General features: G+C 45.7%; 1 protein-coding gene across 3 annotated transcripts in view; it reads left to right on the top strand.

Annotated features, from left to right (window-relative positions):
- Window positions 1-12,574, top strand: part of LSM12 (LSM12 homolog) — a 34,697-nt gene extending 22,123 nt beyond the window's left edge. Inside the window, exons 3-6 of one of the 3 annotated variants that reach the window (XM_058445729.1) lie at window positions 7,252-7,361; window positions 9,018-9,110; window positions 9,662-9,791; window positions 10,913-12,574. In XM_058445729.1, the coding sequence (XP_058301712.1) occupies window positions 7,252-7,361; window positions 9,018-9,110; window positions 9,662-9,791; window positions 10,913-11,005 (426 nt within the window). In that variant the 3' untranslated portion in view covers window positions 11,006-12,574. Of the gene's footprint in view, window positions 1-7,251; window positions 7,362-9,017; window positions 9,111-9,661; window positions 9,792-10,109; window positions 10,485-10,912 lie in introns of those variants that run through there. The other 2 variants (XM_032163801.2, XM_032163800.2) reach the window with 2 other exon arrangements.
- The last annotated feature ends 1,183 nt before the right edge of the window (window positions 12,575-13,757 follow it).

Here is a 13,757-nt window from a genome sequence, read left to right as displayed (position 1 = left end):
TAGACATAAAGGGAAGTACAAGTGAAAACCACAGTGTGAAACTGCTATACTTCTGCTAAAATGGCTGAGATCAGAAAGGCTAACAGTACCCAGTGTTGGTGAGTAGGTGGCCGATTTAGAACTATCAAACATTAGGGCCGGGCGCTGTGGCTTACGCCTGTAATCCCAGCACTTTGGGAGGTCGAGTTGGGTGGATCACGAGGTCAGGAGTTCGAGACCAGCCTGGCCAACATAGTGAAACCCCATCTCTACTAAAAATACAAAAAATTAGCCAGGCGTGGTGGCGGGCACCTGTAATCCCAGCTACTCGGGAGACTGAGGTAGGAGAATCACTTGAACCCCGGAGGCGGAGGTTGCAGTGAGCTGAGATCGCCCCATTGCACTCCAGTTTTTTTTTTTTTTTTTTTTTTTTTTTTTTTGAGACGGAGTCTGGCTCTTTGTCACCCAGGCTGGAGTGCAGTGGCGCTATCTCAGCTCACTGCAAGCTCCGCCTCCCGAGTTCACGCCATTCTCCTGCCTCAGCCTCCCGAGTAGCTAGGACTACAGGCGCCCGCCACCACGCCCGGCTGATTTTTTGCATTTTTAGTAGAGACAGGGTTTCACCGTGTTAGCCAGGATGGTCTCGATCTCCTGACCTCGTGATCCACCCGCCTCGGCCTCCCAAAGTGCTAGGATTACAGGCGTGAGCCACTGCACCTGGCCCTTTTGTTTTGTTTTTAAGGAAACTTCACTAGCAGGAAAACAATTACTTTAAAAATTAAACATACACTTACCATATGACCCAGAAATTCTACTCTTAGGTATCTACCCAAAAAAGTAAAAACATGTCCACACACAGAGACTTTTTACTTTTAAAAAGTAAAATGTAATTTATTTTTAAAAAGTAAAATGTTTTTACTTTTACATACACAAAGACTTGTGTGTGACTGCTGCCAAAAATTGGAAACAGCCGGGTAGGGTGGCTCACACCTGTAATCCCAGCACTTTAGGAGGCCAAGGTGGGTGGATCGTTTGAGCTCAGGAGTTTAAGACCATCCTGGGCAACACAGTGAAACCCCATCTCTACAAAAAAATACACAAACTTAGCCGGGTGTGGTGGTGTGCATCTGTGGTCCCAGCTACTTGGGAAGCTGAGGTGGGAGGATTGCATGAGCCCAGTGGGTGGAGGTTGCAGTGAGCTGAGATTGTGCCATTGCATTCTGGCCTGGGTGATAGAGTGAGACTCTGTTTCAGAAAACACAAAAAACAAAACTGGAAACAATTCAGATTTTGATCAACTGTCCATCAACTAGTGAATGAATATATAAAAGGTAGAACTATATCCTCATAGTGGAATGCTACCTAGCAATTTAAAAAACTATTGGTACATGAAACGAAATGGATGAACCTCAGAAATATGCTAAGTGGAAGAAGCCAGAGACATAAGTCAACACATTGTATCATTCCATTCATATGAAATATCTAGTAAAGGAAAAACTATAGAAATCAACATATTAGGCCGGGCGCGGTGGCTCACGCTTGTAATCCCAGCACTTTGGGAGGCCAAGGCGGGCGGATCATGAGGTCAGGAGATCGAGACCATGGTGAAACCCCGTCTCTACTAAAAATACAAAAAATTAGCCGGGCGTGGTGGCGGGTGCCCGTAGTCCCAGCTACTCAGAGAGGCTGAGGCAGGAGAATGGCGTGAACCCGGGAGGCAGAGCTTTCAGTGAGCCGAGATTGCGCCACTGCACTCCAGCCTGGGCGACAGAGCAAGACTCCATCTCAAAAAAAAAGAAATCAACATATTATATGGTTCCATTTAGATGAAATATCTAGTAAAGGAAAAACTATAGAAATAGATTGAAGGCCAGGCGTGATGGCTTATGCTTATAATCCCAGCACCTTGGGAGGCTGAGGCGGGCAGATCACGTGGGCAGGAGTTCGAGACCAGCCTGGCCAACATGGTGAAACCCTGTCTCTACTAAAAATACAAAAATTAGCCGGGTGTGGTGGTGGGCATCTGTAATCCCAGCTACTTGAGAGGCTGAGGCAGAAGAATCGCTTGAACCTGGGAGGCAGAGGTTGCAATGAACCGAGATCGCACCACTGCACTCCAGCCTGGGCGACAGAGCAAGACTTCGTCTCAAAAAAAAAAAGAAATAGATTTTAAAAAGTAATCTTGGTGGCCCTCCCAAGTCTAAAGGGCACATTCTACACTTTCTCTACTGAGGGCAGCTTTTATTGGTTCTCTCCAGTGGTTTGGCAAAAACCATAAACTTACTAACTTGGAATAATTGGGCCATTTATAGGTGTATAGTCATTTGCAAAAATACGTGGGAAAATTTAGATTTGTACAGCAGCTAAATTGAGGGTAGAGTGATAATCGTTTGCTTTACAAAAGAAGGCGTATTCATGTTCTGCATGAGTTTTCATGACAAAAAAGGGCAAGGTAATCTCTCTCTCCCCACCCCCAATTTTGAGAAAAGGAAACACTTCTAGTTTCTTTTATTGAGAGCGGTCTCCTACATTGATGGGGACCCCTAATTGATGGGGTTCTCTCTAGGAGATTTTATCCCATTTGTACAGCTTCCTGGTAAAAGCAGATCCGTGTAGCTGATTCCAGATCCCTAAAGCATTACTGTAGGTTGAGTATATTGGGGGCAAACTGAAAATACATACAGTCAGCTTATAGTCATTTCTGCTGACTTTTCCAAGTGACCCCTTACATCATTTAGCATTTGGGATGTTTGCATTAGAATTGAAATAGAGAATTGTCCATTCTCCTTTGCTTTTGGAGCCTTTAGGGGAGATTGCACTTGCACAACTGGTATTTTGGGCGGGGGTGGGGGGTGTATTTTGAAATCATTGTTCTATAACCAGTGTGTCATTGTTACTCAGCCTGTCTAAAGAATCACTTCTGGCTGAGATTTATATCCATTTTATTTTCTCTCTGGCAAAAATTCAAGTGGCTCTTCTTCCAGCTTTTTTTTCTCCCCTTCTCTAGCTTTATTTGTCAGTTCCATTCTTAAACATTCTGCATAGATGCCTGGTTTCCTGAGCCAACTCTTGTCTCTTACTAAATGGGGTGATGTTATGTTTTTAAGCTGCTATGTAGGTGACAACGACATTTTACTCTTTGAGCGTTCAGACTATCTAGTCAACACAAGCTTTATAGAAGCAGCTTTCTCTGACCCAGCATTCGGAGATGATTTGGATTTTCAGGAATAAATGTTTTTAAAGGGGATTGAGGTTTCAAAGTGAGATCTTCCAGCCTGCTTATAAGGTAAATGCCAGCCTGACCACTAGATGCTTCCCAGGAGCTCTGCCACCCTCCAGTTTTTCCTTCTTTCCTTGAAGACTTCAGATTTTTTTTTTTTTTTTAAATGGAGACAGGGTCCCACTATGTTACCCAGGCTGGTCTGTAACTACTGGGCTCAAGTGATCTTCCTGCCTCAGCCTCCCAAAATGCTGGGATTACAGGCGTGAGCCACAGCGCTGGCCGACTTCAGATTTTCTTAAGGCATTGTTTGGAAAGCAAGATTCAAGGAAACTCCTCTTTAGGCTGCAGTGAGCTGAGATTGCGCCACTGCACCAGCCTGGGCCACACAGAGCAAGACTCCGTCTCAAAAAAAAAAAAAAAAAGGAAACTCCTCCTTGTTACCGGGGTTTTTTTTGGTGCTTGAATAAGTGTTGCTTGTTGCTGCTTAAAATACATCATCAGCAGCTCTTTCCATAGAAACTACAAGGCTTTCTTATTACAGTTGGGATTGCCACTGCTTGGAATGCTGTCAGCCTGTGTGTTTATTTGTCTGTAAAGTTATAGCCTGGTGGGGCCAGAATGGCAGCCAGTCTTGAAAGATTATATATATATTGCTGCTGTATTTGTCTCTCTCCATGTCCTAGAGATCCTGTGAAAAAGGAGCTCTGGCTTCAGATCACTGCAGAGTTTTGCCATTCTTCCCTCTCTTACCCAGGGAGGCTGAAATGACAGCATGAGCTGGTCTTCTGTGCTCACGCCCGCTCCTCCTTCCTAAGACAGTCTTTGAAACTTGCAAGGACAAGAATACCCATGGCAATTGAAGGCCTCCTTCTTTTTCATAGTCAAACCTAAGCCTTGACAAAGTGCTTAATTTTATAAACAAAGAATTAAGTCACTCGGTTTACTTCCTCTGCTATAAAACTATGCTTGGAACCTGGCGTGGTGGCTCACGCCTGTAATACCAACGCTTTGGGAGGCTGAGGCGGGTGGATCACCTGAGGTCAGGAGTTTGAGACTGGCCTGGCCAACATGGTGAAATCCTGTCTCTACTAAAAATACAAAAAAATGGCCAGGCGTAGTGGCTCATGCCTGTAATCCTAGCACTTAGAGAGGCCCAGGTGGGTGGATCACGAGGTCAGGAGATGGAGACCATCCTGGCTAACACGGTGAAACCCCATCTCTACTAAAAAACTACAAAAAAAATTAGCTGGGCGTGGTGGCAGGCGCCTGTAGTCCCAGCTACCTGGGAGGCTGAGGCAGGAGAATGATGTGAACCCGGGAGGCAGAGCTTGCAGTGAGCAGAGCTTGCGCCACTGCACTCCAGCTTGGGTGACAGAGCGAGACTCTGTCTCAGAAAAAAAAAAAAAGTTAGCTAGGGATGGTGGCGGGCAACTGTAATCCCAGCTACTCTGGAGGCTGAGACAGGAGAATCGCTTGAACCTGGGAGGCGGAGGTTGCAGTGAGCTGAGATCGTGCCATTGTACTCCAGCCTGGGCAACAAGAGTGAAACTCAATCCTAAGAAAAAAAACTATGCTTGGTTTATGGTTTGATGGATCACTGTAAAAGCAGAATATAAATGTTTGAAGATTCCAAGCATCAAGGTACTTTTGGAACATGCTGTAGGTATGGTCTCCCCATTTTTTTTGAGATGGAGTCTTGCTCTGTCGCCCAGGCTGGAGTGTAGTGGCGCAATCTCGGCTCACTGCAGTCCCTGCCTCCTAGGTTCAAGCAATTCTCCTGTCTCAGCCTCCTGAGTAGCTGGGATTACAGGCGCGCACCACCACACCCATCTGATTTTTGTATTTTTTGTAGAGACGGGGTTTCACCATGTTGGCCAGGTTGGTCTCGAACTCCTGACCTCAGGTGATCCGCCCACCTCGGCCTCACAAAGTGCTGGGCTTATAGGCGTGAGCCACTGGGCCCGGCCAGTGCCCCTTTTTATTTAAGGAACTGATGTTTGGGGACAAATTATGTGTTCTCGCATGTGTTTGCACATGGGCTGCAGCATTGTTAGACTCAGCTGTTTATGTTCATGGGTCTGAAGAGTCTCCACATTATTTGTTGGACTTTTAAGATGCATTGTTTGCCTTTAATTTGTTTTATTATTTATTTATTTATTTATTTTTTTTTTTGAGATGGAGTCTCGCTGTGTCGCCCAGGCTGGACTGCAAGCTCCGCCTCCCGGGTTCACGCCATTCTCCTGCCTCAGTCTCCTGAGTAGCTGGGACTACAGGCGCCCGCCACCGCGCCTGGCTAATTTTTTTTTTGTATTTTTAGTAGAGACGGGGTTTCACCATGGTCTCAATCTCCTGACCTCATGATCTGCCCGCCTCGGCCTCCCAAAGTGCTGGGATTACAGGCGTGAGCCACCGCGCCCGGCCTCTTAATTTGTTTTAACTACCTTGTCTAGCACATTTGTTTTGTCTTACACTCAAACAAATTTGTACCTCTGGAATCTCTAGCAACCAGTAGTGTGGGGTGGGGATCAGAAATGTGCTGGAGAGGTGATAGGGATTGACAGGGTAGAAGTTAAAAGATTGTAGTAGACTACCAGATTTTACTAGATTTTCTTTTGATCAGTTTGTGGATGGTTCCACCAGAGGGCAGTGAAGGAACAGACATGACGTAGAATTCAGACTCTTCATTTTTCTCAAAAGCAGGACAGGGTTGCCTTTAGCTGAAGTTAAAGGTGGACAGCATTTATGGTTAAATTTACTTGAGTCCTGGCTCCCTGTGTGAGCACAGATAATGGTTCTGTAAGAGTTTTTAGAGTCTCAAATTGTGATCTGTGAAGGTGTGGTATGTATTAATTTTTAAACTGGAGGCTCTAGCACAACAGCTGATAAATCCTCATTTTCACTTTGAAATGGAAATTCTGTGTGTGTATGTGTATGTGTGTGTGTGTGTGTGTGTGTGTGTGTGTGTGTGTATATATATATATATATATTTTTTTTTTTTTTTTTCAAGAGACAGAGTCTCTCTTCTTTGCCCAGGCTGGAGTACAGTAGCATGATCTCGGCACACTGCAACATCTGCCTGCTGGGTTCAAGTGATTCTGCTGCCTCAGCCTTCTGAGTAGCTGGGATTACAGGCGCGCACCACCACGCCCGGCTAATTTTTGTAATTTTAGTAGAGACGGGGTTTCACCATGTTGGCCAGGCTGGTCTCGAACTCCCGACCTCAATGATGCACCCAGTTAGAAGTGTGTGTGTGTGTGTGTGTGTGTGTGTGTGTGTGTGTGTGTTGGTATGTGTGTATGTGTATGTGTATGTGTGTATGTATTTTTTGAGACGGAGTCTTGCCCTGTCACCCAGGCTAGAGTGCAGTGGCGCGATCTCAGCTCCCTGCACCCTGCTCCTCCTGGGTTCAAGCAATTCTCTGCCTCAGCCTCCCAAGTAGATGGGATTGCAGGAGCCCGCCACCACGCCTGGCTAATTTTTTTGCGTGTGTGTTTTTAGTAGAAACAGGGTTTCAACCACCTTGGCCAGGCTGGTCGTGACCTCCTGACCTTGTGATCCACCTGCCTCGGCCTCCCAAAGTGCTGGGATTACAGGCATGAGCCACCACCTCTGGCGGGAAATGTATATATTTTTAAATCTCTGACCATCATTTGCCATCACATAGTCCCCCAGCCACACTCTATAATGTTAAAAGTGCTTTATTTTCTTCCTAGTGCTTATCACTGTCTGAAATTACCTTGATTTCGGTTACTTGTTTATAGTCTGTCTCCCCCACCCACTTCAGGCTGTATTTAGCCTAGCATAGTGAATGTCTGGCACATAGTAGGTATGCAGTAAATATTAGAAGGAAGGAAGGAACGTTTTCTTGGAATACCAGTAACTTCAGGTATGTTGTGGATTTTTAAAATTTGTTTAACTTTTCACTTCTGAGAAAACAGAATCTGTCCAAACAAGTCTTTCCTGGCCTCCTTTTTTCAGCTTAGGTCCTGACTGTTGGGAAGAATGAAGATGAATCCTATTCTGAGTCTCTTTCCTCTCTTCCACCTTAGCTTGCCAGCAAAGCACGGACAGAGAAGGAGGAGAAGCTGAGCCAGGCCTATGCAATCAGTGCTGGTGTCTCTCTAGAGGGCCAGCAGCTCTTCCAGACCATTCACAAGACGTGAGTTGGGGGATCAGAGAGGTCCTTTGTCCTGGGGTAATGCTACCTGGTTGTGCTGTCTGGTGGCAGGCTTTTGGGTGATTGTCTTCCTAAAAGTCTACTGGGGAAGCTGGGTAGGGTATTGGCAATACACCGGCATCCAGAGGTGCAGGTGCTATAGCTCCCTTTCCACACAGAAGTGTAATCATGGACAAGTTGTCTTCTCTGGTCTTTAGTTTCTTGTGTGTAAAACTTAGTTTTGGATTAGATTATCCCTAACGGTCCCTTCTAGACCTAGTAGTCCATAACTTAGAACTAGTGATTTCTTCTCTTTGATTTTGTTGTTTTGTGCCTTTCTTTAAAAGCTGATGCAGTTTTTATTAAGGGAAAGTTATATCTGTATCACTTTTCCCAGTGTAGATTGGGATGAACACAGGGAGTTAGAGCAGGCCACCTTCTTACCACCTCTTAAAAGACATTTTGTTGGTCGGGCGCGGTGGCTCAAGCCTGTAATCCCAGCACTTTGGGAGGCCGAGGTGGGCGGATCACCTGAGGTCGGGAGTTCCAGACCAGCCTGACCAACATGGTGAAACCCCCATCTCTACTAAAAATACAAAATTAGCCAGGCGTGGTGGTGCATGCCTGTAATCCCAGCTACTTGGGAGGCTGAGGCAGGAGATTTGCTTGAACCCTGGAGGTGGAGGTTGCGGTGAGCCGAGACTGTGCATTGCACTCCAGCCTGGGTGACAAGAGCAAAACTCTGTCTCAAAAAAAAAAAAAAAAAAAAAGACATTTTGTCACAGCAGAAGTCATTTGACTCTCCACTAGCTTCCCTAGCTGCTGAAAAACTGGAAAATTTGACACCCCTCTCCACCCCCCCTCCCCCCCGCCCCACACTGCCATCTGTTACTCTGTTTAACCACCCTGGATCTGGTGCACAGATGGCAGCTGGCATCAGAGCTGTTTGAGGCCATGGTGTGAGTATCTGAACATTTACAGGTATGTGAAGGAACTCCCAGTCGCATCAGCTGCCCTGGGGCTTCCCAGTTGTGAACTGGAATGGGTTTTCCCAGTCTGGCAAGTGCCCAACTGTCTGATAATTGAGAAGAGCCAGTCTGAAGAGCAGCTCCCATTATGGGTGATAAGGGTCAGAGTATAGATCATAGTAAGATGGGGAGTTTGTTCTCTCTCTCTTTTTTTGAGTCGGAGTCTCACTCTGTTGCCAGGCTGGAGTCCAATGGTGCAATCTTGGCTCACCGCAATCTCTGCCTCCCAGGTTCAAGTGATTCTCCTGCTTCACCCTCCCGAGTAACTGGGACTACAGGCGCACAGTCCCACGCCCAGCTAATTTTTGTATTTTTAGTAGAGACAGGGTTTCATCATGTTGGCCAGGATGGTCTTGATCTCCTGACCTCATGATCCGCCCGCTTTGGCCTCCCAAAGTACTGCGATTACAGGCGTGAGCCACTGCTCCCAGCCTTTCTTTTTTTTTTTTTTTTTTTTTTTTGAGACAGGGTCTCACTTTTATTGCCTAGGTTAGAGTGCAGTGGTGCAATTTTAGCTTACTGTAGCCTCGATCTCCCCGGCTCAGGTGATTCTCCCACCTCAGCCTCCGGAGTAACTGGGACTACAGACGCATGCCACCACTACCGGCTAATTTTTTGTATGTATTTTTAGTAGAGACGAGTTTTTGCCATATTGCCCAGGCTGGTCTCCAACTCCTGGACTCAAGCCATCTACCCGCCTCGGCCTCCCAAAGCACGGGGATTACAGATGTGAGCCACCGCGCCTGGCCTGTTCTCCTGTCTTTCTAAAGGTGGTATTTCTCCCTAGGCCAATGATTGGCAAACTGTGCCAGCAGGCCACATCTGCTCATCTGTTTTACCTATTGTCCATGGCTACTTTTGTACAACTATGGCAGAACTCAGTGCTAGTTGTAACAGATGATATGGCCTGCAAAGCCTAAAATGTTTGTTAAGAGACCCTTAAGAGAAAAAGTTTGCCAGCCTCTGCCCTAGGCTGCTATCTTAGTTTGGATTCTTGAGGCCACCATCACATTTTTATGACTCTCCAGGTCTCTGATGCTTCAGAGTAACAATTTCTGGGCTCTCCCAAGAATAAATGTGCATGAGTTTCATTGCTTTTCTAGCCAGTGGCACCCAAGGAATGTTTCTTGGCTACTATATGGGCTGCTGGCATCTAGTTGTTGGCTGAGTGGTGAGCTGGGAACTTGGGATCAGCCTTCTGGAGTTATTTATTCATCAGACAGGAGATGTGGGATGCCCCCAAGAGGTTACATTTTGCCTGCTGTCTTCTCCTTCCAGCATTAAAGACTGTAAATGGCAAGAAAAAAACATCGTAGTCATGGAAGAAGTTGTTATTACACCCCCATATCAAGTGGAAAACTGTAAAGGCAAAGAAGGGAGTGCACTGAGCCATGTACGCAAAATAGTAAGTAAAGGAGCCTTCAGACTTTAGGGGAGAGAGGATGGTTCCTCCGGCCTTCAGTCTTTAGCACCAGACCAGGACATTGTGCTACAGTCTCTGCCTCCTCTAGCAGCCCTGTCTGGGCTCCCTGCCTTCCCTGTACTGTGGGGCTCTGCAGCTGTTGCTTGGCCACTCCTGTGGGAATGGAACCACTGGGTGGTGTGGAATGAAGTGAGTGGGTGACCCTATGTCGTTTGCTGGCTTTTTGGAATTAGCAAGACTGTTCCATGGTATTGGGCCTGAGCAGTTTCTCTCATCCCATATTGAGTTTTTCTTTTTTAGAGACAGAGTCTCGCTCTGTCGCCCATGCTGGAGTGCAGTGGCACGATCTCAGCTCACTGCAACCTCCGCCTCCCGGGTTCAAGCGATTCTCCTGCCTCAGCCTCCCGAGTACCTGGGACTACAGGCGTATGCCACCACACCCGGCTAGAGATGGGGTTTCACCATGTTGGCCAGGCTGGTCTCGAACTCCTGACCTGAAGTGATCTGCCCACCTTGGCCTCCCAAAGTGCTGGGATTGCAGGTATGAGCCACCACGCCTGGCCCCATTTTGGGTTTTTCTTAGCTGCAGATACCCTTCTAGAAAGATCTAGTTGGTATAAATCAGTTGCCGTCGGTGTCTCTGACCCTACATATGTCACTGGACTTAGCATTTGTTAAACTTAGAAAACACTCCTGCTTTTTTTTTTCCTCTGAGGAACATTGGGAGACCAACATTGTAGATGTAGGAGGTATGATAAGACTGTAATTCCTCCACCAGCTTTTCATTTTTTACTTGTGTATAGAAGAGAGGAGGAGTTTAGGTCATGATAATCTCCCCTTATTATATTTTATAGTTTAGTTTGTAGATTCACCTTCTTCTAGCCAATCTTAGTGGAAAATGCAAAAAAAAAATGTGGCTGAAGCAGGAGGCCCTGGCCTACCTTGTGGTTGGGAAGGCCAATAGACAGCAAGGGCAAAGGTGCCTGGATATTATTACATGGGCTGGACAGCCAGGATGGGGCTGTGGAAACCTGGGTTGGATTGTTTGGGAGACCTTTCTTCCCTATCTCCTTTATTGACCTGGGTTGCCTGGTCTTTTTCAGGTTGAAAAACATTTTAGAGACGTGGAAAGCCAAAAGATACTGCAGCGTTCACAAGCCCAGCAACCACAGAAGGAGGCTGCCCTGTCATCCTGAGTCCGTACACATGGAGGACTCTTCCAGCATCCAGCCAAGGAGGCGCTGGTGGTGGCTTCAGCGGAGGCAGGCCGGGGGAGGGAAGGGATCCTATATGTCCTGTTGGCTCTTAACAAAGGGTCAGCATTTCCAAATCTTAGACTTGAACAAACAAAACACCCAACAAAAAAGAACAAGAGAATAATTTAAAAGTTGAATCATTACTTGACTAACAGACTTCGGTCCACCATGTCCTTTTCACAGCCCTCTTCTGGAACAGTCACCTTGTTAATTTTATTTTTGAAAATTCTTTTCCCACTCCGCCCTTTTACTTCTGACTTTCCTTTCCTAGTCTGTTCCTGCCATTCTGTTTTTATAAGTGGCTACACTTGCCTTCTGAATGATTGAAAGAAACTTTTACATCTTTTCTTCCAAAATAAAAGTAACAAGCTGACTGTGATTCTTAAGTTGAGACCAGAGCAGCAAACGTCTCACTTTAAATTTTTGTTTTCTTTTCCTTTTTTTCTTTTCTTTTTTTTTTTTTTGCACAGGGCATGGCTTGAATTAGTTTTATTTTTCTTAACTTTAAATATATATATGAAAATATATATTAAAATGTTCTCTAAATATTTTCTGCTTCTTGCAGGTCTCTTTTTACTAGATCATGGCTGTTCTTCCCACCTCATCCCTCTGAAAATAAAAAATGTATTGCCCTCCCCACCATCCATCATAGCTAGGCCACTAACTTGACTTGGTGCAAGAGATTCTTGCTGTGAACTTTGTAGAGCCAGTGTGCAGATAGAATTTGGCTTTGAGGGTTCCTGATGGCTTTTTAGTCTTTAACTGTGTGTGTACCAGTCTCACATTTGGCCCAAACCTCAGGATTCTCCCTCTGCCTGTCTTACTTTATGGTACTGGAAGAACTTCCTCGCCACTCTCTCCACATGAGAGAGTCAGCTGCCCTTTCTCCTGTGCCTCTGCAGGAAGAACTCTCTTGCATGGCACATCTCAGCTCCTCTTTGAGGGATAATTTTCTTTGATAAGAAACCTAGAGTCCATTTACTCTGACCTCTCTTTAAATCTATATCCAGAGCCACTAGCCCAGGAAAAAGCTTGGGTGACCCATAATTTCTCTTCTCCTGCTGCCCTCTTGCTCTTATGCCCCACCTCAACTCCCCTTAAATTTTACAAGCTTATGACAGTTTGTATGTGCTCAGCCAATGAGCAGAAAACCTGGAAAGAATTTCTGGACTTCAGCCCACCAGTTTGTCTGGTTGACTAACCTGCTGAGAGCTAAAATTGGTACCCATTGCCCCGTGCCTTCAGGCAGTCTCCTGGGGCAGAGTATGCCACCATCCGAATATCAGGCACTGAGTGGGATGTGGGTGATGCTCACATGACTGGCTAGAGCTTTGGGGGTGGGGTGGGGGTTAACTACTATTTTTTTTGGCCATGATCTCTTTCCCCTTCCTTTTTTTTTAATTAAATAAATGGATCAAAATTAAATAATTCAAGCCCTGCCTTCAAAATGAATTTTTTTTTTAGTATTATTTAGCAAAAACAATAAAACCCAAATTTTTTTAACCATCACTCATGTCTCAGGTTTGTGCGTCCTTTAGAGGCCCCAGGGGAGAGGATCCAAGGTACCCTAAGACGGTACGTCTGTCTGATTTGACCTTTCCCTTTAGAGTCTCTTCTTCCCACTATTTACCCTCTCTTTTCACCCCCATGGACTCATCCAGAAATATAATGCAGGGTGTAATTTAAGATGGGGGTCCACGGTTTGGAGTGGTGTGTAGGTGGAGTGTGGGGAAAAGGCTGTAGTCACATACATAGAACCATTTGTTACAGGACTGTTTGGAGGGCACAAATGGTCGGTGAGCTGAGAAGTAAACTTTCAGATCCACCTGCCACTGGTCAGAACTTGATTTAAAGAATTGAGCCTTTGATTTAGCCTACATGGGAATGTAGACTTAGAGAAGGTGAGAGGGAGAAGGGAAGAGACCTTGTAAGATCTAGAAAGCCTAAGAGATACAATGAAACGAGTGGAGGTGATTAGTGGGAAACAGCAAGCCTTGGGAGGAAGCTCTTCATCATGTGTCCCGCATCTTCCTGTCCCCCCCCCATTAGTCTTAATTCTGTAAATGCAGGGGAAGTGAGTACCAACTGGGTTTGGCAGGAAGCACTTTTGACTCCTTAGTTTTAGTTGCTAAAATGATGTGGAACTTTAAGCAGTTCAGGAGGTGGAGTTAGTGTGGTTGGAAAGGCAGGCAGTGAGGTGTGGAAGAAAGAACAAGGGCTTTGATAACTTCATTCTTCATGTTGTTCCTGGATAAGTCATTTCATCTTTCTTAGCCTTAAATTTCCCAACTGTAAATGTGGAAATAATATCCATCTCCTAGGATTGATATGAAGGGTTAATAAGATATTTTAAAAGCCTAATACTTAGAAAGTGCTCTGTAAATGTTAGTATAAATGTTAGCTTGATCCTTGGATAGTTAAATCTGGAGGTGAGATTGGAGTAGATGATTTCCAGAAGTTCCATGTTTGCTTTAGAAGCCTTAGTTTAGACCAGGTGCACTAGCTCATGCCTGTAGTCCCAGCACTTTGCGAGGCCAAGGCAGGAGCTCAAGACCATTCTGGATGGCATAGTGAGACCCCCCATCTCTACAAAAAATAGGTTTAAAAAAAATTAGGCAGATGCGATGGTACATGGCCTGTAGTCCCAACTACTTGGGAGACTGAGGTGGGAGGATCGCTTGAGCCAGGGGGG

The sequence above is a fragment of the Hylobates moloch genome, unplaced genomic scaffold (genome assembly GCF_009828535.3).
Source record: "Hylobates moloch isolate HMO894 unplaced genomic scaffold, HMol_V3 SCAFFOLD_10, whole genome shotgun sequence".
In the NCBI taxonomy this organism is placed as follows: Eukaryota; Metazoa; Chordata; class Mammalia; order Primates; family Hylobatidae; genus Hylobates; species Hylobates moloch.
This window is presented reverse-complemented; position numbering and strand designations above follow the sequence as displayed.